Below are 27,419 nucleotides of genomic sequence, written 5' to 3'. Positions count from 1 at the left end.
AGTTGTGTCCCGTTGGTGTGCAGGATCGTAGGTTCGAACCTCAAATTCATGATAATACTTCTCGGTTTGTGGGCACATTAGCTGTGCTCTTGGGTTTTATTAAAGTGGTGAAGACCTTCATATATGTAAATGGGCAATGGAGTAGCCTAGTCACTCGTCACGCCTAGTCAGTCGTCAAAGACCCGAGTCAGATTCTCCACATGAATACAATGTGTGAAGCCCTTGTTTAGTGCCCCACCCCCACCCCCTTCAGTGATATTACTGGAATATACCTAAAGGCTAAAGTAAAACTAAACTCACTCACTCATAACGCTTATGAAACAATGTTAAAAGCGGCATTAAGAAGAAATCACTCACTCACCAAGGTTCATTAGAACCTTCTATTCAGTCTATTTATGGAAACTGAGCACTGATGGAATACACACATTAGATCAATCTGATCTTCTTAAATGCTTCATCCATTTCCAGTATACGTTCAAATATCCGATCAGTGTAAAGCACACTAATGATTATCAGAAGAAAAGATGAAAATAGCTTGTCAATATTTCATTATGGAGATAACTCATATTACGTGCATACAGAAAGTAATTTGATCCCTGGACAAAAGATTCAAATATTCATCATTTCATCGAGACTGACGATGACACATTCGATCGGCTTTACCTCATGACGAATGGTTTCTTGCACGTTGAACTTTAATTATATATGCAGTTCGCATCGTGTACGTACATCTATATATCAGGTTTGATAGCTTCTGGTCATGCTCTTTGTTCATCCCACGAAAATCATATTGAATATGTACATAAATTACATGCTTGACTTGTGAATATTTGTGTGATGAAAAGGTCCTGAGAAGCGTAGCATCAAGTTTACATATTGTTTATTATTTATCATGATAACACGTTTCATCACAAAACGTGTATATATTGACAAAATGTGTATGAATCTTAGCAGAATATTCATTCGAAACGCCATGCTGGGAGATCCAGCGAAGCAAATTCCATTGAATGTGAAGTGCAAAAAGTGATAAAGTTTAATGAATAATAAACTAACAATCAGTCATGACCTTTTATAGATATATGGTATGGATGTTTGACTCTATCGATGGCATCCGCCATTTTACTGTCTGTGAAAAAGGGGGAATATTTGAAATATTGGGTCACGACTATGAGGCGGGTACGGGTGGCCCAAATGGGTGTCTACCCCACCCCTTCTCTTAGACTTCACTGAAAACCTTCGCAGAGACTTCATCTAAAACAGGTGTGGTGGGGGAGCCTAGTGGTACAAGTGTTCGATCGTCACGCTGAAAGCCCGAGTTCAATTCCCAAATGTATACAATTGGGTTAAGTCCACTAGTGTCCCCCGCCGTGAGAGCGCTGGTATAACTTGATAACGCTGGTATATAGCTAAAAGCGGCATAAAGAAATCGCTCACTCACGCATCTAAATGTACAGCGCAGTAAATGGTTTTATACGATTGCAAGGCGTGAGTCTTATCTAAACTCAGAACTAACAACTGCATATATTTCAACTTCGTGTGATATGCTTGAAATGTAATACAGCAACCATTTCCTACGCGTTTCTTTTCCGTACTAAACAACCAGGCTATTCTTGAAACCTTCGTAACCTTTCGAACTTCGTAAACCCATTCTTAACACATTGGCTACGATCAAAGTTACGAATTTTTAGGGCTACGAACGTTTGGAGAATAAGGGCCCTGGGCCTCGTTTCACAACACTCTTGTATGCCTAAGATCTCGTAAGTTTTCTCGTAGCCAGCGTACTCCATATACTGTAACACAGGAGCTACGGTTGTTACGAGAGAAGTTACGAGATCTTAGGCTTACGGGAGCTTTGTGAAACGGGGCCCTGGTGATGAAGTATCTGATGCAAGGATCTTGCATTGCTGAAATCCGCTGAGTACTCAACCACGGTCCACATTGGTGGCAAATAAAGGAGTTGTTGATTATCAATATGTACTGTGCATTCAGAGCCGAGCCACAAATGCTATACCATACATTGTATATCGAACTAGCTATACTTAACCGATGTAGGTTACACATACACATATAGCGGTTATTGCCTCGGGAATTCATGTCACATCATTACTCGTAGAGTATGGCAGCTATAAACATATTCTATGAAACCAGTGGAAGAATCGATAGGTCTAGTTCTGTCTTTATTGCTGTTTATTACGGGAGTTTACTAGAACATTTATAAACAGGTTTTGTTACACTTTGGGTCCTCCATTTGTTAATATATGAAGAGAAGAACCAGTGTTGATTATCAACCGACTCAGATTCTATAAGCGGACAAATAGCAGAGAAATTATATGGGTGGGCCATTTGGGTTTCCTAGCGGGGCTTTGGCTTAGGGAGACGGGACATCTCAGGTGTTCTTGCAAAACCTAATTATTTTCCATTTAACCTTTTCCTTTTAAACTCGTCCTTAACGTTTTGTGCTTATCTCATGTTTGTCTTCAACACACTACGGAATGTTTTAGAAATGGGTCGGTGGAGGAGGAAGCTGATGTGTTTGTGGGACAGTGGGACAGACTAGTCTCATGGAACGCTGAACACTGCAAACACAGATACCGCGCGTTCTGAGACGGTGCTGCACTTGAATCTAAGTTGTCAGCATTAACTGTAGCAACATCGTTCTTTGATCGACGTGGTTAGACACTCCTTGAAAAGCACTGGTGTTGCCTGTGTGCCATGCCCTAGGCCTGTTATATTTTCAGCCTTAGTCCACACGTTAGGTGGCCAGTGTGTAGAAAGGAGCCATTGTCCCCGTGCATTTCAAGTAATGATTAACCCTTTAACTGGAACATATCAAAGCAGAAATATTTTAAGATGAGCTTTAAATAAAGCTGAAAGGGGGAAATGGATGTACTACATAACTAGATCATAGTAATCAATACGACACACCTTATAGTGTGAGTTATAAAGTGTTGCAGCGCACAGTTTCTCCCAGTCAATACATCTTTTTACTGAGTACATATGGCGCGAATCTGTAGATTATAGATTAATATTCAAGGTTTCCTGAGAAGCACAGTCAGATCACAAGACCAATCCTCTCACTTGACGTATTTTTGTCTTGTCTACACGTACACATTCCTACGTCGGCAGTCTTGCATGTGTCTGTGAATTGTTTTAATTGTCAAGTGACATCAAGGTCGAATAATCTCGAGAAAGCCGTTTTATTTCACATTTAATTTAACTTTGACCACCTGTTTGCAATAATGGCGCGTGCTCTTTTATCCAGGTGTTAAATATCATTATTACCAGTATTCCCCTATACTGCTACTACAAACTGCTGTGCGGCGTCAAGCAATATGACCTCTCAAAATACGGGTTAGAACTGGTCGTCGGTTACTAATGCTTGTCGTAATAGGCGACAAACGGGATCAGGTGATCAGGTTCGCTGACTTGGTTGCCGCACGTCACCCAGAGTATCCCAATACGACTCTCTTGTTTTGAATGTTGCTTAGCAACGATATGAACTGAGGAGAACTCCTAGTGACTTCAGTTCCGTGAGTACATAAGAGAACGTAATAAAATGTTACGGGATGAAGTTGTTCTTTTACAATCAAGGGTACTATTTAGTTGACCTCTATTATCCGTGACATATCGATTGTTATATTAGGTAAGTCTTCTGTATTGAAACAACGAAGACGAAAACTGCTGACTTGACAAAACGTGTTAACCTATGGTTTCAAACCGAAAGTATAAACATCATTTCATCACACAACCATATATAAGTTAATTGCACGCGTCTTAGTAAAATCCAATATTCTCACAGTACACATAAGTACATAAGTGAGCCATCAAATAGCAATAATTGCATTAATGACACATTTGCACTCTGACTTATAATGCTTTGTACCCCGCCGAGTGGTAGACGATGTCGTTATAATGGTGGAGAGAGAACGTTGGGACGCTGCGACAATAACGTGTAATATCGAACACAAGCATACTTGCAGTCAAGCTTTCAACGGTAGGCTGTATACATGTGTAACAGGTGTTCATACCATATTTAAATATAGGGATAAGGATCAACATCTTGATGTTTTCACAATATTGAAGGCTCATGAACAGCTTGCAACAAGCACTAATAGCGCCTGAATAATGCAGCTATCACACTATCGTTAGTTTCAATGTCACATTACAACGAAGGGAGGTAACTGGGACGTGTTAATGAGTTAACACGAGTAATGGAATTTATAGAGGACTTGAACTGGGATGAATGAAGGATTTTAACATCCAATGTTTTGAAATGTAACGGATATCGACGCTCATTCTGAAGAAAATTGTGCGGAGGGTGGATTTAACCCCGTATCCTTGGTCGGAATTCTATGGAATGACAGTCTTTGTTGGAGGATAATCGCCAGTTTGCGGAGGGTTAACATCCGAAGACCGATTTCTCAGTCCACGGAAGTACTGGCTGCGATATGCAAGCAGATAAGTGGTGTTATTGCATCACGGCATTAAGCCTAGTATTGGATATATGTGTGTAATGGTACCGCCAACCATTTTCGTGGAACTGATTTTTATCTGCTTCGTTCTGAATTAATTGTTAAGCGACATGTTATACACTCGGTGACCTCGGTTCTGAAATGAAATGGCTAGGGGCTAGGAGATAACCTTGTCTAACACACCTGGCACCGTTTGGATATTGATTGCGGTCATTTCAGATTTTATAATTGTTAATTATTTCTGATGTGTTGCTAAGTTTTTATCAGAGTTTCAGTATCATATATCAAATAGTGGTATTAAAACTCTTCCTATTCACACGTGGGTGTTCATCAATAATCAACTGTCTTCTTATACTGACTGTTGACCTATCGTGGATGCCATGCATAACGGAGAATATTACTTTGGTTTATACTAGTAGCCGGTGGAGCCAAACGATCCCGCGCGTACTCCGTGGTTGGGAATGGTCTTTCTGATCTTCAGGTAAGCTACGGAATCAGCGTGGTCGGTTATAACGACCGACTCACGGTCTTACGTAATAGGTTCGTCAGGCTGATAGTGGGCGTGGGTCAACGGGGAGAAGCAGGTGTTTGGGGGAAGGAGGGGTGAGTGAGGGGTGGGACAGGAGTCAAAGGGGAGGGGTGGGCATTTGAGGTAAGGGGTAGGTGAGTGAGGGGTGGGACAGAAGTCAAAGGGGAGGGGCACGTGTAAAGGTGAGATACGGGTAATTTGTGGGTGGAGCAAGTGTGAGGGAGGGTGGGTAACGGCACGAGAGAATATGAGGGGAGTGACAAGTGCTTGAGGGTGGGATGTGAGCAAGAGTTTGAGGGGAGACGTTGAGTGAAAGTGAGGGGGCAGATGTTTGAGCTGAGGGGCAGAAGTGAAAGTGGAGGGGCAGATGTTTGAGCTGAGGGGCAGAAGTGGAAGTAGAGGGGCAGATGTTTGAGCTGAGGGGTGGAAGTGGAGGGGTATGTGTGATGGGGGATTGGCAGAAGTGAAAGTTGAGGGGCAGATGTTTGAGCTGAGGGGCAGAAGTGAGAGTGGAGGGGCAGATGTTTGAGCTGAGGGGCAGAAGTGGAAGTAGAGGGGCAGATGTTTGAGCTGAGGGGCAGAAGTGGAAGTGGAGGGGTATGTGTGATGGGGGATTGGCAGAAGTGAAAGTTGAGGGACACGTGTTTGAGGAGAGGGGCAGATGTGAAAGTAGAGAAACGTGTGCTGGGGGAGGGACAGAAGTGAAAGTTAAGGGGCATATGTAAGTTAAGGGGCATATGTGTTGTGGAGAGGCGAAAGTGAAAGTTGAAGGGCAAGATAAAACACGGAGGATTCGAGAAGAATGAATAGGGACTGGAATAATGAAGCTTGACATCCACTAGTAGGAGTATTCGTTGCTGGAACCATTAAATATCACTAATGAAGATGATGATAGCATGAATATATCGCCGTATAACTCAGATCCACGTCATAACCTTTTACCTTTTGTAACTAACGTATATAAATCGATGTTTCCATTTCAGAATTTTAAGATAAAGGTGACGTTTTAGGTATTTTTCACATACTTCTTTGGTTTTACTTATTCCAACGAATGATAATAGCCTTGCAACGAAACTCAAAACCACATCTTCTTGTGGCGGTGGCAGAATATGTACGACTTTCCATAACAGTCCTTTATCAATTTCTTACTCTTTCACATTTCGTTTTTATATTGCTGATAGTATTGATCTAGTTTTTCGCCGTTGTTAAGAATTCCTGGAAAAGCGTTATTGCTTAGTGATCAACAGACAGGAAGTCCCTCACGAAATTATACTCCCTATGCTAGCTATTGGTCCAAGTGTTATACCATTGGACTCTTACTTGATTGTGTATGGCAGATTTTTCTCACTGGTTTCTTCACCAACCAGGTGATACGTAATTGTGCGTCTCTCTGTATCGTTTACAGAAACGTCTTTGGGGAATATTTCCAAGTAGCCTGTCTGCCTTCATCTTCTTTCATGTGTGACTTAACTAACCTCCTGATCAATGTGTTATGGAAGAAATATGTCCTTCCGTTTTATATCCGATCTAACACAGTCACAAACAAGTAAAAACTGTGAAGATTCGGGGTCAGAACTGGTCTAGGCAAATCATGCTTGTCATAAGAGGCGACTAACAGAATCGGGTGGTGAGGCTCTCTGGCTTGGTTAACACATGTCATCGCATTCCAAAGGCGTCGTTCGAACCACATGTTGTTGATCACTTGAGTGCTTGGTCCAGACTCGATCATTTACAGACCACCACCATATAGTTGAAACATTACTAAGTGTGGCGTTAAACAACAACAAAAAGAAACAAACAAACATATGCGTATACATAGCCATTCACAAAAACCTCACGCCCAAACGCATCATCCAACATGACTTTACGCTAATATACTCACTATACTAAAGGAAGTCGGCAAAAGTGGCAAGAAAATTGTTTTCTCAAACAATCTCCCGTGACATTTACCTTTTCTAATAGGAATGTCTCGTCAGGCAACAACCAATGATTCTCGCCCATGAGAAGACGGTGTAACAGTAGCTTTACCTGATGACAGGAAGCCATGGAACACGCGAAATGTCATCCTGGTTTAACACAAAGCCCAATGCTTTAATCCATTACTTATTTATACATTCTCATCACAAAACGCTCTCTGGGTTTGACATAACAATTCCTCGCCCTCCTCGAGAACAATACAGGCCAAACCACCTACCCTTCTACAGACTGTCTGAATAATACTGACATCAAAGTTCGCCCTCAGATTAAATAAAAGGTCCTGTTGATTGCTCCTTGATGCCAGGGCACGCGATGTAAAAGCTATCAAAGTCTATCATCTTCTGACCACGCTCATAAATTGTATTCTCAGAGATAAGATGAGAGGGCATTTGTAGATTATTTAGTATTCCTGGAGCCCCTCATGTATTATTTGATTTAACGCGGGCTCCCAGGGGGTTGAATACATGGGCAGTTGATATGCCCCGGCACGAGGCAGTTCTATTGATTATTTCTTGACAAGGTTGAGGTACTGATCATTGTGGCTTTAAAGTATTGTTACACACAAGCCAGCTTCCCTCTGATTTTTATAAAAAGATATTTAATCAGCAAAGAGGATATTCGTTTACGTCATTGTTCAAGTAAATACTAACTTGCGTTCAATTTGACAGAGATTTGTATCGCGTGTATGGTGTTGTTCATCGCCAGGTTCTCAACATAAGAAATTAAAAGATTGTACGGTCGGTATGGGTTTGTAGGCAGTAGTCTAATGATTTCCATAGACATTTGCTGACCTTTTCCACTTTAACCTAGAGTTTTGATTTTTCATTTTTTAAAAAAATATTTTGAATGTATGATCTCTGATAACCATTTTAGAGTTTAGATGAATATTTCGTAAATACATACATCAACATGGTGAGAATAAAAACCGAATGCTGTGTGACAGAGTGTAATAGCTGCCGCCATGTTCCTTGTCAAACAACTTGGCTTGAGTGCATGACTTATAATTGGCAGGAGACCTATGTTCTGTATTTCCCTGCAGGGCCTTAGCTATATGATTGGTGATTGAGCTACCCAACATTACCCTTCGATAGCTCAGTTTCAGAAACAACGGTGGCATGCTGGTTTGTTCCTTGTGCAGTCGCCATGTGACATTTTGTTCCTGAAGGAAGCACTCATTGGCTGTATGCGAACATTATTTCAAAGACATCAAGTAGGCATTATGCCTCAGATAATTAACATAATTACCACCCTTGTGGAAGTAATATTTGAAATATGTAAATTCTGCTTAACATTGTTAGCAAAACCGCTCCTTCGACACTTAGGGTAACCCAACTATTATATGTACGATTTTGTACTGTATGTCGAATGGCCTTATTTACAAATCTTTCAACATCAGCACGTTCTATACTTATTGTGTATATAACTTCGTTCTTGTAAGACCTACCTTCCAGTCTGTTTGGGAGAACAGGTGACGCAGTTATCGCCAAACTTCGCTGAGTTGCTTCCCTTGGGCAGGCAGAACCCTATGACCGTGGGTTTAAATCCCGGTACATATGATTTTAGTTCTGTGAGCACAAGATTTTGGCGAATGTTGAACGTCTGGGATCTGCTTTATCTGAGGCTTTCTTCGCACATTACCCCAAGCGTACGCGTGTCTTAACTGGAATACTAGTTAAACCCATCTAATGTTATCATTCTCTCAAGACCCATTTAATGCTATTTCTACATAGGCAGACATTATTAATATTGTTCGGCACTGCAGCAGGGAAACATCACTTATTTTTGTTACCAAGGTCAGTGGTGGTGACAGCGCAGCAATTTTCTGTCTAGTGCAGGAAGTTACTGTTAATTTTGAAATTATATCGTTTTAGTGCACTCTAACGCCTGTTTGACATGTAACCACAAGAAAAATAATTACTGTTTTCTTCTCAGAGGCACATTTTTTTTATCTAAGTTACAGGATTCGCGAAAAAAAAGTGTTAAGAACTCTACCATATCCCAAATATACAAATATTTAATCAAACAGTCAATAAAAATAGATTTCAAAGACAAATTATAACCTTCCGTGCGTCAGAGCCATTTCTGAGCAGTAATTACAGTCCGCTAGCAAAACATACTAGAACTACATGTGGCGATAATTGTTCTATGTGGCACCGTCACTAATTTAATACCTTCCCTAAGGACTGTCTGTCGATCAGGGAAATGACACTCCCACAAGTAAGCGCCACTGCAGCTGTTAGTTTAACAGGCGCGGTAACAGAGTGACTATCGACTGTTTTCTTAAATGCAATGTCGTGTATTAAGCCATGCATGTCCCGTTTCCGGTCTGTTCCAGATATGTTTCTTGTACACCCATGGCGCAGACGTATACTTCAGTATAACTACAATTGATTCTTGTCCATCGCTTTGGTCAAACAATGCATGATTAAATCGTCTCATGGTATTTTTGAAAAGCGGCATCTATTTTTGTTGAGAGACGGAAATGCGCGGTCTGTTAGTTTGGACAGGAGATTTATTACCTCACACTCCCGTCATGTGCGTTGTCCTACCATCATTGAGCTTCTTTTGTAGGCTCAGGAATCACCTGCTGGGAAATCCCAGTTCACACGAGGGAATTCCGCCCTCGGACGATCCTATTGTGTAATTATGTAAGACAGGTTCAGTCGTGTAGTTCTTACATTGAAGGGCATACAATATTTTAAATGAGTATGCTACTAGAGTAATATAATAAAGTGGTTTTATTCTGACAGTACAGTGTTATTGGGGAAATCCATATTAGATTACGACAGCTTTGGAGATAAGGTATTTCCCGTTCACCCGCCCCCTAGATTATCCGATTGAAAATATCGACCAATCAAACAACAGTTTGCAGTCACTGACGTAGGGGGTTCCCGTGTTCGCCGACAAGAAAAATATGTCGGCTGAGATTTGTGTTGCATTCGGGCAAAGTGTTAGCCATGCGTGGTGTTTAGAAAATGAAAACTAAAGTATCATCTGGCAGACGTTACGAGCAGTTGGACATGGAGGACGGTGGAAACCAGCGTCTCATGGACGAGGAAGTAGGACTTTCGCTAACGTTTCTCATGTTTATTATCTGTGCAGATACCATGTAAAGGAAGTACCTCGCTTTAACGCTCAAATCACGTCATCATTTAGTCGCTGTCAGTACAGGTCTTAAAGTATATATTTAGCGTTGCTGATTACACGGTTCTTTGTGTAAATTCACTATTTGTTGATAGCCTTTGATTTATAGATAGACGCTTACCATTAATAAATAGTAGTAATTGGATCTGAATTATCGTCTCATTACGATTATGCCATGACAAGACAACATAATTATTAAAGGGGACGTATCAAAAGTTTTTCAATGTTTTTTTTTTATCTTCAAGGCCACTCGTTCATATATAAGCTTATATACAGTTACTAATCAGTTACGGAAATTACTTTCACTTTCTCACTGCATATCCTAAAATTTCATTTATGAAAAAGCATATTTAAAAGACATCTCAGTATTTATAATGCACATTTGTATGCTAAAGAATTACATGCCAAATATGGAACATTTTCATTTATGAATTTCCATAATTTCAAACATTTGAAAGACATGTATGTTAAATATTAACTATTTATGAAAAATTATAGCTTAAAATTATGTCTTGAAAAGTATTCAAGCTTCCATTTTCAGCCAATGAACTGCTCATAGACTTCTGAATTAAATTTGATGTATGTAGGTATATTTTCAAGAACTAAGTTATCAATAAATCTTAATTTCCTTTTTAATAACAGACAGGAAATAGCTTATTGAAATCATTTAACAGGTACCCAAAATTTGACCTAATCTGTTGCCTTTATGGCAGAAGAAGGTGACAGAGATGCAATGTTGAAGTCAACAAATATTTAGCCGCATCTTCAGTGTGTATGACTGTCAGCGATTGAGGTCAAATCAAACTGTCCAAAGTGTTGGCATGCAGTACTTGTGGTGGGGTAGCCAAGTAGTGAAAGCGTTTGCTCATCATGCCAAAACCTTAAGTTCTACTCCCTCAGTGGGTTGAGTGTGTGAAGCCCTTCTCTGGTCTCCCCAACCAATGGTACTTCTGGGATATTGTTAAAAGGAGTGAGGAGTTAGAAATCCTTGGTGTCCTCATGAAACCACCATTGCACATATTTGTATGGGTGGAAATTAGAGAGACGATGGGTTTGGGTTTGAACTAAAAATATCCCTAAATAGTACTTATGTAATGCTTGAATGAAAATGTCCGCAGGATGATTGTTCCCTTTCATCTATGTGCAATGTCTTATTTGAAAACCCTTCAGCCATTCTCAGGGTGAAGGCCATTCAAGGTTTACTGATTGATTCTCTTACTATTGAACATGTCCCCGCAAGCAGCAAACATTCTAAGGTCACGGAAACCTGAGATATGTTAAATTTCTGTTTCTTCCAGCCTGTAGACAAGTTAGGGCAGCTAATGTTATTCATTTTCCAATTAGTATATTTAAAACATCCTGCACATTGTAAGAGCAGTATTATTTTGGAAACCTAGTATAAGCAAAACCCTCAGACTTAGGTTGCTGATTGCCTAATTAGAAATAAACACCTGTTTTGAGAAAGATAAAGGTTATAAGATTTATACCTGTAAGTGTTGATTCAAGAATTATAAAAATGTGTTGAAATATATTTTTTGCTGCATGGATGATTTAGTTTGGAAAGCTGATTAACAGGTGTATGGCACATGTGTCACTATTTGTCTAAATGGAGAAATAATATTAGCAATGTGAAAAAATCAATGAGACAGTTGATGAAAATACCTGTTTTCTTTGTGTTATTGACCACATGTCCTGTCCCACTGAAGTGTCTCCTCAATGTGTGGGAGACAATATAGATATTGATCAGTGTGTGTTTAAAATGCAGTTTTTCATATTACTGTCACACCTGATTGTGCCCTCTGTAGATTCTTTCGGAGATTTTTTATCAGATATGATTTAGCTGTGAAAAAATATGTTGTACATTGTGTCAGGTCAGCAATGGACATATTGATTGATGTGTGGGGAATATAATTATGGACAACTCATTACTGTGGAAGAATGAGTGAGTGAATATTGTTTTATTCCACTTTTAGCAATATTCCAGCAAAGCAGGGACATCAGAAATGGGCTTTGCACATTGTAACCATGTCGGGAATGGAACCCTGGTCTTCAGTGTGTCAAGTGGACACTTTAACCATTAAGCTACTCTACTGCTTTCATTACTGTGGAGACCTGTGAAGGTCCCAAGGTAGAATAGGCCTTTAGCAATCCATGCTTGCCATAAAAGGCGACTATGCTTGTCGTAAGAGGCAACTAACGGGATCGGGTGGTCATGTTCGCTGACATGGTTGACACATGTCATTGGTTCCCAACTGCGCAGACCGATGCTCATGTTGTTGATCACTGGATTGTTTGGTCCAGACTTGATTATTTACAGACCGCCGCCATATAGCTGGAATAGTACTGAGTGCGGTGTAAAACTAAACTCACTCACTCACTCATTACTGTGGAAGTGAAAACACATGTACCTAATTAATTAATATGATAACAATTAGTTTCTTCTGTTGTGAAAGGAACCCAGAATGATAAAAGATGCCCATGAAGGTAAAGACACCATAATGTTGGCATTCATACATTTTCCACCAGACTGTATTTCTTAAGTATAGGAGAAAACACGCCTCTGAGGTTTCAGTAGACAATGTTAAACCGGAGGGGGAGGGATTTCCCGACCCCGATGGTTTTACATTGTCTACCAAAACCAAGGAGAAGTGTTTTCTCTAACATATATACTGTCAGTGACTGGCAATTACAATGTAGATGATCATTTAATGAAGCTACATAAGAATAACTGAAGCATGCGTAAAATCAATTTAGTGACAGTAACTATAAATAAATAATTTAGCCCCTCACCCTGTCAGCCCGGTGGCTGTGTGGTAGAGCGTCAGCCTATGGATGAGAGAATTGCGATTCTAATCCTGCTTTGCAAAATGTTTGTATTGTGAATATAATCTCAGGTGATATTTTTCAGTTGATTTCCAACACTCATGTATCAATTGAATGTTGATGTTCACATAAAGTTAGGAAAAGTAAACCCTGGGAGGCGGTCTTACTAACAAAAAGTAAAACCTGTCCCTCCAAAGCAAAAACTTCAAATGCAGTTATTCTGAGAAAACAAGAGATGACCTAACATATATAGAGAAGCACACTTTAGGTTTATATATGAAAAAGCCTGGGGAAGCCTTAGGGAATTCACATTTCAGAAATTAATACAAAGGCATTGTTTCTGAATATTTAGACCATTTATTCTTGAACTTCATCCTCTGCCCATTTGAGTTTCACCATATGGACATCAGAGAGCATGAGTGTATGGTCCTTATGAATGTCCTCATTTACAACCCATTCTGGTGGAGTGATAAAGTGAGTGGGTACATTGAAAATTATTTCCTGTTCCTTGAAACCATTGGAGGGAATAACATGCTTGAGTTGAGAGTGAGTTTAGTTTTACGCAGTTTTTAGCAATATTCCAGCAATATCTTGACAGGGACTCCAGAAGTTGAACCTAGGTCTTTGGAGTGGGAGGCTGATGGTTTACCCACTAGACTACCCCACCACCCTCATTCTGGTGGAGAACAAAGACAAGCAAGTCCAAACTGTTGACTGTGATAGTCTACAGCGATGTAAGAATTATCCTCAATATGTAATTGTCGCATCTTTGTCATGACCTTCCAATGACTGTCTTCATGATCAATGAAGACTAAGATAAATAATGGTGTCAGGTTTGGTAACAGCTTCATAAACCTCGCCTGTTACATTTTTGTGTCAGACATTGTGAATTAATCTAGCTGGGAATTATTAGGGTGCACTATATTTGTGGCTAACTAAGGAGTATAGTTCTTTGTAGACTCAAGTGTCAAATTATGATCACTTTAATCTGACTGCTGTAAACTAACTGCAAAAGTTGTGACTGAGCATTTTGAGAACATATATGTTCAGATTACCCTAATCTATCATACAGAGCCTAGATTTTGGAAGCTCTCTTAGTGCTGAGATAGTCGTAAGTTAATGTTAATATATGGCACTTACAGCTGTCTTAGTGCTAACAGACCTTTGAAAATCTAGGCCCAGACCCTGAAACAGATACATCTAAGAAAGAACACAGTTACAGAGTCCATGATAATGAAGAAAGCCTCTGGGCTCAAAGTCTCTAGGCTCATTTTCCTTATATCTTATAATTATAATTTAGGAACTTTTTTTCTGTAAAATACAATGTATGTTCATTTTAGAGATTAAATGTTAGTCAAAGGTTACCCCTCCTCTTGGAAAGTTAGAGGAACTATTTTCTCAATAATACAAGTGGTTGTTGTAAGTTTCAGGGTGTAAATAGGTCAACATACTTTCTGAAATTGTGTATTCATCCATCAAAGTATATAATAGTGATATAAAACATTGTGAGAACTGACATATCCACTTGTGAGTTCATTGAAGTATGAACCTACTCAGAGAAAGATTGCAAGCACTGACACAGTTAATGGCCCTCACATTATGCAGATTCATACTCAGATGAACTCACACAAAGTTCTCTATTGATGGAAGCTGCCTTTTTGGAGTCTAGTAGACAGAGTGTTTTCCTGGAATCTGGAAGTCTGGGGCGTCGATACCAAAAGATTAAAAGATGGTCCTTGATGTTGCTTTGCCTGGTGGTTGGGATTCAGTGGATAAAAGAGACTGCTGAACTCGAGTGTCTGTATATGTGAAGTAGGGTGTATATATGCAAACTGAAAATGGTATTTCAGTTGGCAAGACTTAAAAAAATGGCATTAGGTCTGAATAACCCAAGCAGCCACACTCATACATATCCATGCACCCTGCTACAGAGGCAGACTATATCAAAATAATACTACATCAAAATCTGAATTCTAATATCTGAATTTGCCCCACCACTTCATATATAGACTTCTGTAATCAGATGCATATGAACGAGAGCCAAGTATGTAGTTAAAACAAAATGAGGGCAAACATTACTAAGAAAAGGTGAACATTTGTTTAAAGTTGTTTAACTGAATATTTCTGTAGTTCTACAAAAACGGGGTGGGTTAGCCCAGTGGTTAAGCCTTCACTCGTCATGCCAAAGACTGATGGGTTTGATTCCACACATGTTTGCAATGGGTATACCTCTGAAAGAGGCATAGAACCCAACTCTCTCTACAAACTGGCACCATATCTCTTCCTTAATGGTGCTATGATTTGTGTTTCTGTCAGCCTGTATTCACTGTATAACGAGGATGAGACGAACCATGTAGACTGCATGGTATTTGACAATTTGAACATTGTGCATTTAGACACTGCAGTCAGGTTTGCTCATGGGTAAAATGTGTGCATGAGCCCTGTGTTGATCTTGGCATTGACATAGCTGGCTGTTTGAACAGTGAATCCCTCGCTGACACCTCACACAGAAACACTCGTAGCCTAAATTGTAACCTTAAATAATCTTTTAAGTTCTTTCAAAATGGTCGGCCTCTCTGTTGTTGTTGGTAATGTGGTTCAAACACATTTTTGAAACCTGGGACAAGGAGCCAAGGTTGCAGCCACCTTTTTGACGTCTTGTAGAGTGAAAAATTGACATTTTCAGTTTAGAGACCATAATTCACAAGTTTCCTCTCTTACATACTTAAATAATATTTTCGCATTTTATCATATCCAATTTTCTGTTCATAGCTCAACTTGAGATCTTTGCTGTTGATAGAAGTTTCTTGATGTCAAATAATAACTGAAATTCTACCTAAAATGCACATTGAACATGTGGAGAGACTACTTGTAATACTTTGTTCATGTTCCAATATATACTGGGCAAAAATAGTTAGGGATATTTGTGAATTTTGAAATTATGAATCATGATGGATTTATTCAGTGACATACTGAATATCAGTCATAAAAATACCAATATACCTGACTTATTTTGTCCAGTATATGATAAGTGTGTATGAAACATGGAGGTATCCATTAAAGAATGTCAGTAGCATGGAAGTAAATGGTTCGAGCAGACATACTTTGGACATAAGACACACAGTGCCAGTCAGTTTCATCTGTATGTTATGTAGCACTATGCTTGTCTTACTCAGTAATATCAGATATATTGTTTCTAGATGGCCATGAACTGACAGCTTGTTAGTCTGTCGTACAGAGACCTCTGAAGGTTCTGGGTAGAATAACCCTTCAGTAACCCTTGCTTGCTATAAAAGGCGAGTATGCTTGTCATGAGAGGCGACTAACGGGATCGGGTGGCCGGGCTTGCTGACTTGTTTGACACGTGTCATCGGTTCTCATTTTCGCAGATCGATGCACATGTTGTTGGTCACTGGATTGTCTCGTCCAGACTCGATTATTTAGAGACAGCTGCCATATAGTTGGATTATGATGTTATATGATATTTCATATAAAAATTGTGCTAAGACTGATAAATCTTTGGAATGTATTGTTTTATTTCTCTTTGTTAGTATGTGTGGAGAATGTTATTTATGTTATGTGTGTTATTTATTAATTGGTATTATATCACACTGATGGAGGATAATCATGATTGTATTACATATTGTATTATCTTTCCAATTTCCAGACAAAATGAGATTCCAGTGATTGGAATTGCAGTAAGCAGAAAGGTTTATAAACGCAGGCAATATATGACAGTTTTATAGGCAAACCATGATTACTCATAAACGTGTGGAAATATCAGAATATGGTTTAGTATTATACCAGCAGTTATGAGTTTCTGTTACACCATTACACAGTGACAGATTTTTCAGAAATAGCTGTTTTTGTTGAATATATTCAGGCTGAATCCATATGAATATGCATGCAATAATGATGAAATTATTAAGTATTTTGATGTGAGAAGAGAGGTTATAGAGTTACTCAGTGCACATTGCCATGTTTTGGTTACTGTAAGAAAAGGGATTACTAAACTGTCGGTTTGTCTCACCAACAGCCCTCAAGATATATTTTTCTTTGAATGTTGATTGTCATTAAGATAACGTTTAACAGGAATTGATAAATATAAAGTGGGAGCCAGATGATCTGTTGATGACAACGTTGGTTTTTCTAGCTTGGCAACAAACTCTGTGATGTTGACAAAGATGGTTTGTGTGGTTTGGATGGAGGGCTGAAGTTAGTGTTTGCCTGATTTGCAAAGCATCCCTACCATATGGCAAGTGGACATAAAACACTGGATCACAAACATTTGTGAACGTTTGTTTGTGTGGTGTTTCTCTTCAAGTCCGGAACTGTTTAACATCTTGATAGTGAAAATGACAGGAATCTTGTCACAGTTTCTAAATAGAACCAGTATTTGAATAGGTTCTGAGTATTGATAGTTGTCCTCGAAAAGGATTTGAAACAGCTCAAGTTTGTTTTCATACTTGTGGTGCACTAACGTTTTATAAGAAAAATATGAATCTGTATGTATGTTTTCTGTCGTGTTTTTCACTGAGGATTAGCAACAGATTTAAATAATTGATCCATAGTGTTCATCAAAATGGTTGCGTTTATCTTATTGATTTGGTTCAAATAGTTTGTTGTTGAATGCATGAAACATGTTATAGATTTGCTCAAAATTTACACAGTTTAGGCAGGGATTTCTCCAAAAGGTTATGCCCAAAGTAATACCATGGATCAAACCCATGGTATGTTAACTAGCAAACACTGAACCTACTGTGCCACCCAGGATGCAAGCAAGAAGAATATGTATTTCTACAGTGTAGAGTTGAGAATAGTTACTTTCTGGATGTTACAGAGAGGAATCACATAGTTGCATATGTCATATCCATCTTTATGAAACAGATTCAGAGATCTAGATACACTGAATATCAAAAGGCATGTAAGAAATGATTTTTGATGATTGCATAATTGGCAGTAGGTGTGCGATAATTTGTATACTTCTTGAACCAAGAAATGTTTCTGTCACTTCACACAAACTTAGCAATGATAACATCTCTGTGCCCATTATCACTTTATCCTGGAGGGAAATCTACGATTCACCTGAGTTGGTATTGGTGTCAGTTGTATGGCTGGAGTCCCTGATTGTTGAATAAGATTTTGGTATTCCATGGCAAGGTATTGTGTGTTTGGAGATAGCTGACTAGGGGGTATGGGTAATCTGACACTTGATTTCAGGTTTTGCTGCATATTTCTTGTGACATGGGGAAAATATTGTGAAAATGTTTTGATGTATATGTGATCAACATTAAACTAGATTAAACCAGTTTTTAGTTTGTTTGGAATGTTTGTATTCATTATTTAGAAACTAACGTCACAAACAAACTGATAAGTGACATAACTGGTGACATTGTTTGTATTCATTATTTAGAAACTAATGTCACAAACGAACTGATACGTGACATAACTGATGACATTGTTTGTATTCATTATTTAGAAACTAACATCACAAACGAACTGATAAGTGACATAACTGATGACATTGTTTGTATTCATTATTTAGAAACTAACGTCACAAACGAACTGATAAGTGACATAACTGGTGACATTGTTTGTATTCATTATTTAGAAACTAACGTCACAAACAAACTGATACGTGACATAACTGATGACAATGTTTGTATTCATTATTTAGAAACTAACGTCACAAACGAACTGATAAGTGACATAACTGATGACATTGTTTGTATTCATTGTCAAGAAACTATCATGTCATCTAAACTTCAGATGAAATGTGAAGTATGACACACATAAAAATCTCTTGGTTTATTGCAAATGGTTCACAACTTTTTTCTTTCTTTCTTTAGAAAATTTAATGGTTTGAGCTGACAACTTTGTGGTGCAAATGATTTAATACAATATTTAAAGACATATATGAGCACTTAGCAAAGTATAAATGAGAAATGTTGTTCTGCTTTTGTCTAGAACATTGTCAATATGTTTCCTTCTCTCTCTCCTCTCTTTCTCTCCTCTCTCCCCTCTCTCTTCCTCACTCTCTCTTTCTATGAGAATCTCTCACTCACCCTTTCTTTTTCTCTCTGACACTCATTCATATTTAAATGACAATTTAATCAAACATAAATATATCCTCAGGGCTTTTAAGGTGACACATGTTCTTGTTATTGAAGCATGTGTATTGATTGAACATAGAGCTTTGCACAGTCTAGAATTACATTAGTTTGAAATAACAGTCATGTTCCTCAGTCTGCTTGTGTCGAGTCAGACTGTGTTTTGTGACTTTAAAGTTTCCTTGTGTTAGTAACTGTTAGAGCTGTCTAGCACAGCACCAGGAACATGGCAAGCTGCTTGGAAACAGTAAGAACCCTGCAAAGCCAAACTCAACTAAATGAACCATAAATTATTTATTCAGTAATACCCTTTGGAGAATATCGGAAGAGAATTTGTCAGCAATATTTGTACAGAGTGTCAAGTAAAGGTGATTGTGTTATATTCTGACCGTGTCTGGACTTTTAAGGTGATTGATGTGATTACGAGACAGGATATGGTGGGATACCCATAATTCCCGTGTATACGCCATTTGTCCATCCCAGTCTGTCAGTGATCTCCCTCAGATGTGGTCAAAATGACAGGATCTAAAGGAAGTGTGGATTTTTCAGAAAAATAAGTTAGAACTGTTTATATGTTCCTAAAACGTTAATTAATGTATATTGATACTCCTGTGAATTTTAGCAAGACTATGAATATGGGGAATTTGGTAAAAATGGAACATTTAAGTTTGTAAAATTAATTATTTGTTTCTCATCCCATTTAAAATCCTTATTCAGGCAGGAGATACATATTTTTCACATTTGTGTGGGAGAACTCAACAATTTTCTATAAACCATAGCTGTGCACAGATGAGCGAGCCTAATAATATATAACACTGTAAATAGCATGACAGCAAGTTTATCCTGTTACTACAGGGCGTGGGGTAGCTTAGTGATGAAAGACTCGGGTTCGATTCCAAACCTGGGTACAATGTGTTAAACCCATTTCTGATGTCCCCTGCTGTGATGTTGCTGGAATATTGCTAAAAGTGCCGTAAAACCATACTCACTCACCCACTGTTATTAACTGTCAAGTTTTGCAGTGTATGCCTGCACTTATGTCTGTGATCTATTTCATTAATTTTAAACAAAATTTTACTTCAATCTTGGTGACATTACTTCCTCTGGAATTTCGTGTGAGCTGGTCCATAGATCACATGACTGCGCATCATTTAACAACAACTATGAACTGATGACGTGTTGACAACCTCCGTTGTTAAAGACCCTATAGTATCATACATGCCACGTCATTCAGGTTATGTTGAAGTTAGATTAATATATGGAACTGTTTTAAAATGTAACAGATATTAAGCAATATACTAACGTGTCATGCTAGTGGTTATTGTATATGTATATCACATTCTACTGCTAAAATAGCACAAATATTGGAACATATTATTCATTGTAAAATGGAACTTTCAAGTAGATCTGGGAGAAATATGTGTGCAGATGCTTGTTATTTTCAATTTAATTTACAGGACAAATATTCACAGTAATTGTAATCTCTAAAAATGATGATAATAACACATCTCGTTACATGGCACCAATGTCCACACCAGGTATGCTCATGGCACTAACTATGAATAGCACTGCACATATTTACACAGGGTAACCCAGTCTGTCTGTTAAGTGCTAGGTCATAGTCACATGGCTTATCCCATTCTACATTAAAGCCAAATAGAGCAGAAAGGGTGATTTGAAATGGTAAATCAGTATGGCTGGTGACATTGTATGTTTTTCATTGATCTGTAAACTGTTCATTCTCCAGAAAATTTACAATGTAGATTTGGACTCTTTATTATGCGAGATATTGGTTTCATGTCTCATTGTTGAAGGGGGTGGTAGTAGCTTAGTGGTTAAAGCATTAACGCATCACGCTGGAGACTCAGGTTCGATTCCTCACATGGGTACAATGTGTGATGGACATTTCTGGCGTACCCTGCCTTGATAGAGTTCGAATATTGCTAACAGCGGTGTAAAACCTCACTCACTGTCCCTAATTGTTGTATACCTAACAAAAATTATACATGAACATATAGAAAGTCGTTCACATTAAAACTGCAATTCTGATGCAGGATTTAGAGGTATGTAGGACTGCTACTGAATCTGACTTGCTGATTTGTGTTATTGATTTTCTCCCCTTGTCACTGTTTGACAGGCTTATCACTCATAGACTGAGGCAAGGCTAAGTATTATTTACCAATGTACTCACATCAATACCTGTGACAAGATGTGACATAGCACCCACAAACATCAGTGTTTGGCTGGTAACCATACATACCATGATAAACATTAGCTTAAGGCTAGTCTGTCTCACAGTCCCTGAACCACATGATTTCCCCTTCTGCTGAACCCTATCTGCTATGTTTAAGCTCAAAATGCAGGAAGTCCAGATTTTCCTCAGTTTATGAATGTGACTTCTAACTTGGGTTCCTCTTCAAGTTCTAAGGAATAATTTGTTTTTATCAAAATTAAAAATGTTCAAAGACTAAGTGTTAGTCTAGCTTTAGGCTGGTCATTGTCGTATATGGAAGTGGATCCATCGGAAAACGTAAATGCTAACCCCTTGTGTAACACAACTCTCCACCCCTTTCTCACTCTTTATTCAAGGGGCTGTCAGGTAGCCTGTTGGTTAAAGCATCTACTGGTCATGCCGAAGGCCTGGGTTCAATTCCTCTCCAGGATATAATATTTGAAGTCTATTTCTGTTGTCCCCTGCCATTATTTTACTGTAATATTGCTAAAAGCCATGTAAAACTCACTGTATACTTACTGATACTCAACTCACGCATCTTATCCCCACCAACAGTTTTGAGAAATAAGAAATAATTTTCAATTTCCTGTCAGTCAGTGAATACACAAGCAGTAATATACTGGACAAAAATAGTTAGGGATATTTGTAAAGTCTGAAATTATTAATAATGATGTATTTATTCATTGACTAACTGTTGAAATATCAGTCGTAAAAATACCAATATTCCGAACTTATTTTCTCCAGTTAATGATGATCAAACTTGTCACTTGTCACTGTCACTTGTCACTTGTCCAAAAATATGATGATTTGATAGTCAGAATGGTCATAGTTCAGTATCAGGGACGTTATAGTCACATCAAGGTCGCACAAGGTGGCTCAGGGATCTAGACAGTCTGTATCACTGGCCCTGAACTGCATTATTTTCCCTACCCTTCTTCCCAATTGTTTATTCATTTTATGCATATCTTCATTCAACATCATTTTGTCAGTTGGTAAATATATGTGTTTCTACTATTCAATATGCAATGTGATAGTATCACAGCTATAGTGAGTGAGTGAGCACTCACCAATATTGCAGCTATATGGTGCTGACAGCTTTAGCATTGACCTAGGTAAGAACAGTTAAACTCACTTTGTTGTTTCTCATAACGGTCAGTTTGGTTTAATGTCACTTTGAACTTTAGTCGAGTTTTATCACAATATGATTAAACCTGTTGGAAGAGAAACCCAAAATATTGCTTGTTTTATATGTTTACCATTTTAGTGCAGCCTACAAGGACATGTGCCCATGGTAACTAAAGAACATATACTCGTGAAAACAGTCATAACTTGCCAGAATTTCAATTCTTCTTTCATTCCCACATTGCCATTGTATGTTGTTTAGAACTTGGTGTTACCATGAAGGGGAGACTACTCAAGGCAATCATGTCAGCACATTCTCTCAGTTGACTTTAAGTATGCGAAGCACTCATAAAATCATGTCCATCTCTCTAGACATACGAGACCTAAAGTGCTCCAATGCCTTGACTTTGGCTTGTAACAGTTGATGCCTTGTAGGTAGATTGGTAGAAACCTCCCACGCCATACTTAGATATGTATGGCACAGAATGAGTTTGTTAAAAAGATTATTATTGGTTAGCTGCCCATAGACTTCATACGTCATGAATGGTAAATTCCTCATAATGGTGCAGATTTATATTTTGATCTGAAAAGTGAAATATATTTATTGGTCTCACCTGGTTAAAGATCTACATCATTGCACATAATCATTGGATATGGCAGAAAATACCTTAAAGATGAATGAATATTTCTTCAAAAATTCTTGTTAAAATATTTAAGTCATATGTGCCAATATTCACCTTATCCTTTTTAGCTACGGATTGCTTTCAGACTTACTGGAAGATACTTTGCAAAATATAGAGAATGCTGAACTAAAGCAAAGCCTTGTAGCCATGTCCCTATTCAGTATCTTGTTCATCATATTCAAACACAAGTTCAACTTCTTAGCTAGTCCATTACTACAGAGACACAAGTGGACCTGCAGAGTTGTGTCCCTTATCTGTCCCATTAAAGTCATCATCCTCTATAGCTACTGCTGTTTATCCAGTAACTGACTTACATGGAACCAGTTGTATTGTATTGTCTGTAGTATACAGATGTAAGGTTTGCATTAGACAATTCTCGCATTACTTCTGCCAGTGCATATTAGTGAGCAGTAGTCAGCACTTTAATAACCAAGTATGTTACTTTGTGCATTCCTGGCACATTAATGAAGATTAAAAGTCCTTGAAACCGATTTTAACCATGGCTTTTTGTTTCACCTGGGATTGAACTGTGCAGTTTTTTTCCATTAAGTGATGATCTATCTTCTATTTTTGGTCAGTAATTTAATTTGCTGATGTAACATTTTGACGAACAACTTGCCTCTATCAGGATTGAAACAAGTCAGCATAAAATAGTTGCCTGTAGAGATCAAACAGAAACAAACTTGTGCCTTGAAAAAAGGGGTGACGGTGTGGCTAGGTGGTTAAGCATTTTCTCGTCATGATGTAGACCTGGGTTCTATTCCCGACATGGGTACAACGTGTGAAGCTCATTTCTGATGTTCCCCACTGTGATATTGCTGGAATATTGCTAAAAGTGGCATAAAATGTGTTCCTGTTTCATATATGATTGTATTCTTGAAGACATTGTGTGTTATAAATCGGTTTGCCAAGATCAAAGTTGAAGTACCATGGACTTTTCTTGATCACATCAACAGCCCAATAGCATAGGCAATAAGGGTTTTATGATTGATTAATGTGTATCATCTGATCCAATAAGAATTGTTATCTATCCTGAGAACATGAAAGTCATAGTCTCAAATACCAGAGAGAGAGAGAGAGGTGTAAGTACAAATGGCTCAAGGAACATCTTGCATACATGATGTGGAGGTATCTCAGTAATTGTTGAAAGAGTTAAGCTATAAAAACTCTTTTAAATATATTAAATGTAATAGAATAATGCATTCATCAACACTTTTTGTTTTTAACATATTAGATGTACAGATGACTAAAGTTTATACAGTTTATACCACCTGGACCTAGTGTATAATCCTTGAAATGGACCTAGTGTATAATCCATGAAATGGTTCCAGTGATCATTCACCGTATTGACTGACTTGGTTTAATCCAGCTACATCGCACTTAGATCAATCAACACAAATTCATTTATGTTTTCATACACCATGCTAATTCATGCATAAACTTTGAAATATTGAATTCAGCTTGAGTAACGTTTGTCAACAGCAGCATAAAATCCTACATGTGATGTAATTGCATGCATCTGCTGCCCATCTTATAAATATGATACAATCAAATCAATACTGTAGGCAAAATTTTCAGTACTGTCTATGTTTGTATGGATCATATTGAATATTTCTGTGTATTATGTGGTGAATAGATGATATTTGTTCATCATCAGCTAGTTTATTGTCTTGTAAGCAGACTGTTGAATGTTGTTATTGATTGGGCAGTGAATAAGGGGAAGTAACTCTGGAGAGCATACTCAGGCTCCAAAGGGTCTGAAGCTGTCAATGAAGGTGCCTCAGGTATAAATCAGGTTGATTTCATTATTGAAATGTATTTCTTTGTGAAAAACTTATACAAGTCTTTTTGAATTGTGAAAACATGATAAATATTGCAATAGCTACCTTAGCACTTTAGGTTGCATTGCCCATAATGTGTGAAGTATATTTGATTAAATATAATTCAATTACATATATTTAATGAGTTGCAAGGATAACCTTGTGGTGTAAACATTCACTTGTCATGGATTTAGTAATGTGTCAAGCCCACTTTGGGGCATAAAACTCCAAACACAACAAACAATTAGAATGACCCTTGCGTTAATATTTTGCTCCAGGTTCTAAATTAATATTCATTTGCATATGTTGTTAAAATTAAAAAATGTCCACTTTCCTTCTAAAGATGGTTCAGATGTCTCTGTGTGTCAGCACCAACAGAGAGACATGTATTACTGTATTACGATGAGCAGCATTTGAGAAGAGGCCTTAAATTAAATAGACAAGACTCTTCAACCACTGAACATGGGTTTGGATGGGCAACGAAGAAAATGGTTCAAACAGAACCCCAGCCAACTGGGCCCCCTTTCACAAAACTCTCATAAGTCTAAGGTCTTGTAACTTGTCTCGTAGCATTCCTACTTCCTATGTTACGGTATAGGAGGTGCGAATTTTATGAGACACGTTACAAGATCTTAGGCTTAAGAGAGCTTTGTGAAACAGGGCCCAGGCCTCATAATGTCTGTGTAAGGGTGCATTGTATGCATGGTATGTTCAAGAATTCTAATAAACTGTCGAAGCATGTATTTGAAACCAGCCTTCTTATTAGCGAATTTTGCTTATGATAAAGCGCATTGTATAAGCTGAACAATGTTTTATTGAAAGTGATGAATGCATAACTACCTTGTAGACTTCAGTAAGTGTGCATGCAATGCATTATTTACCTTAGAGCACATTTCTACTGATGCACTGGATCCAAAAGTAGGTGCAAGTGTTAGGAATAAACAAGTAAATGTTGCTTTAAGCCATGTTATCAATATTGCAGCTATTCAGGATGAGCAAGTTTTATGAAAGGAGTATGTGTTTTGTGAGTTGCTAATTTCTTTGAATCAATCCTCAGATTGTGTTTGAAATATATTACCAAAAGAATCATGGTACTGCTGTACTGGTTTTCAGGTTTCCATGATCAAACATATCATCTGAATGTTTGAGTGTATTACAAATGGTTATACCAACTGAGTCTGCTAAATATCTACTGGCCTGCTGGCCCACGGCTACTTGACTCTTTGTTGGACTAGAGTATCCAGAATATCTCTAGCATGTCTGGCTAGTGAATATTTAATGGAGGTTTGTACATCTTAGTCAGCCTTGCTCTCCAGCTAGTAAAATTAGATTGCAAGGCCAGGTAGCCTCCCCAGCCAGAAAAATGGTGTAATTATTTCACACACTGGGTTCCAGACTTGCACACCAACAACTATTCAGTTTATAGCATGTCCTTCAGAATTTCAGACCTCTGGTCGTTGGTCGTTGTGTTCATGAGATACAGATAAGTACATAGGCAGATCCAGGAATTTTTAAGAGGGGAGTCACTAGGCTCATCCGTCCACTTGGATCTACCAATGAAGTAAATTCTTGTACAGCTCCTGATGGTGTAGAGGCATTAATAGTCTGTCATACAGACCCTGAAGTATATATATCCAAGAAAGCCCACACAAGTCTAGAAAATGTGGCATGTCTAGCTTCAGAAAATGAATTTTGTTTTTCACTATGAACGTTTTTTCAGTAAAATATGTTCATTTCAGAGACGAGCTGTTAGTCTAAGGCATTGATGGCCAGTTTGAGTTAAAGATGGTGACTAGAGTTGACTAGGATGACATTTCATCCTTGTGTGGGCGTTGCTGCAGACTGCTTTCGCAGCGGACTCACCTGAAATTTGACCAAGTGCTGAAACTTGCACAAGGCAATGCCAGCAACTGACACTTTTTGGGATAGACCAGCAGTCATTCTGTTAGTCAGTGTATGTTCACCATAAGTACATGGGGAAAAAGGCACTTGCTGATGTCAGACATAGGAGGGCTCAGTTATGGGTTTTCAGACCCCTGAAGACCCACATTAGAATCGGTCTGCATCAACCCATTTTTGTCATAAGAGGTGACTAATGGGATTGGATGATCAGGAGCATTGACTTGGTTGACACACATATCATTGTATCCCAGTTTTAGATCAAAGCTCATGCTGTTTATCACTGGATTGTCTGGTCCAGACTGGACTGTTTACAGACCACCACCATGTGACTGGAGTATGTTTGAGTGAAAACCAACCAACCAACCAACTGGGCTTTTCAAGAGGGTTTGGTGTGGTCTAAATTATTTTTCTTTCTGTTGATTCATTGTTTGATTTAAAAGATCAGAGGATCAGAGAGGAGAACTGGGGGCTGGTTAAAACCTTGAGTCTGTGTTCTTTGAATCAATATTGATGATCACAAGTCTACTGCTTGGCTACTATAATTATCAGCCATTGAATAATTTTACTGTCCCTCTTTCCACCTTATGTTAATTACTCAGGTGGA

The 27,419-nt window shown here is 38.3% G+C and overlaps 1 protein-coding gene across 4 annotated transcripts in view; it reads left to right on the top strand.

The window, feature by feature from the left end:
• Nucleotides 1-27,419, top strand: part of LOC137297712 (dipeptidyl peptidase 4-like) — a 499,818-nt gene that overhangs the window by 326,537 nt on the left and 145,862 nt on the right. The window contains exon 1 of one of the 4 annotated variants that reach the window (XM_067829639.1): nucleotides 9,851-10,037. The exons of the other annotated variants lie outside the window; for them this stretch is intronic. Coding sequence (XP_067685740.1) covers nucleotides 9,954-10,037 — 84 coding nt within the window. The 5' untranslated portion in view covers nucleotides 9,851-9,953. Of the gene's footprint in view, nucleotides 1-9,850; nucleotides 10,038-27,419 lie in introns of those variants that run through there. 4 annotated transcript variants of the gene reach the window in all.

The sequence above is a fragment of the Haliotis asinina genome, chromosome 10, assembly GCF_037392515.1.
Source record: "Haliotis asinina isolate JCU_RB_2024 chromosome 10, JCU_Hal_asi_v2, whole genome shotgun sequence".
In the NCBI taxonomy this organism is placed as follows: Eukaryota; Metazoa; Mollusca; class Gastropoda; order Lepetellida; family Haliotidae; genus Haliotis; species Haliotis asinina.
Note: the sequence above shows the minus strand (reverse complement) of the source record. Positions and strands in the feature narration are given on the sequence as shown.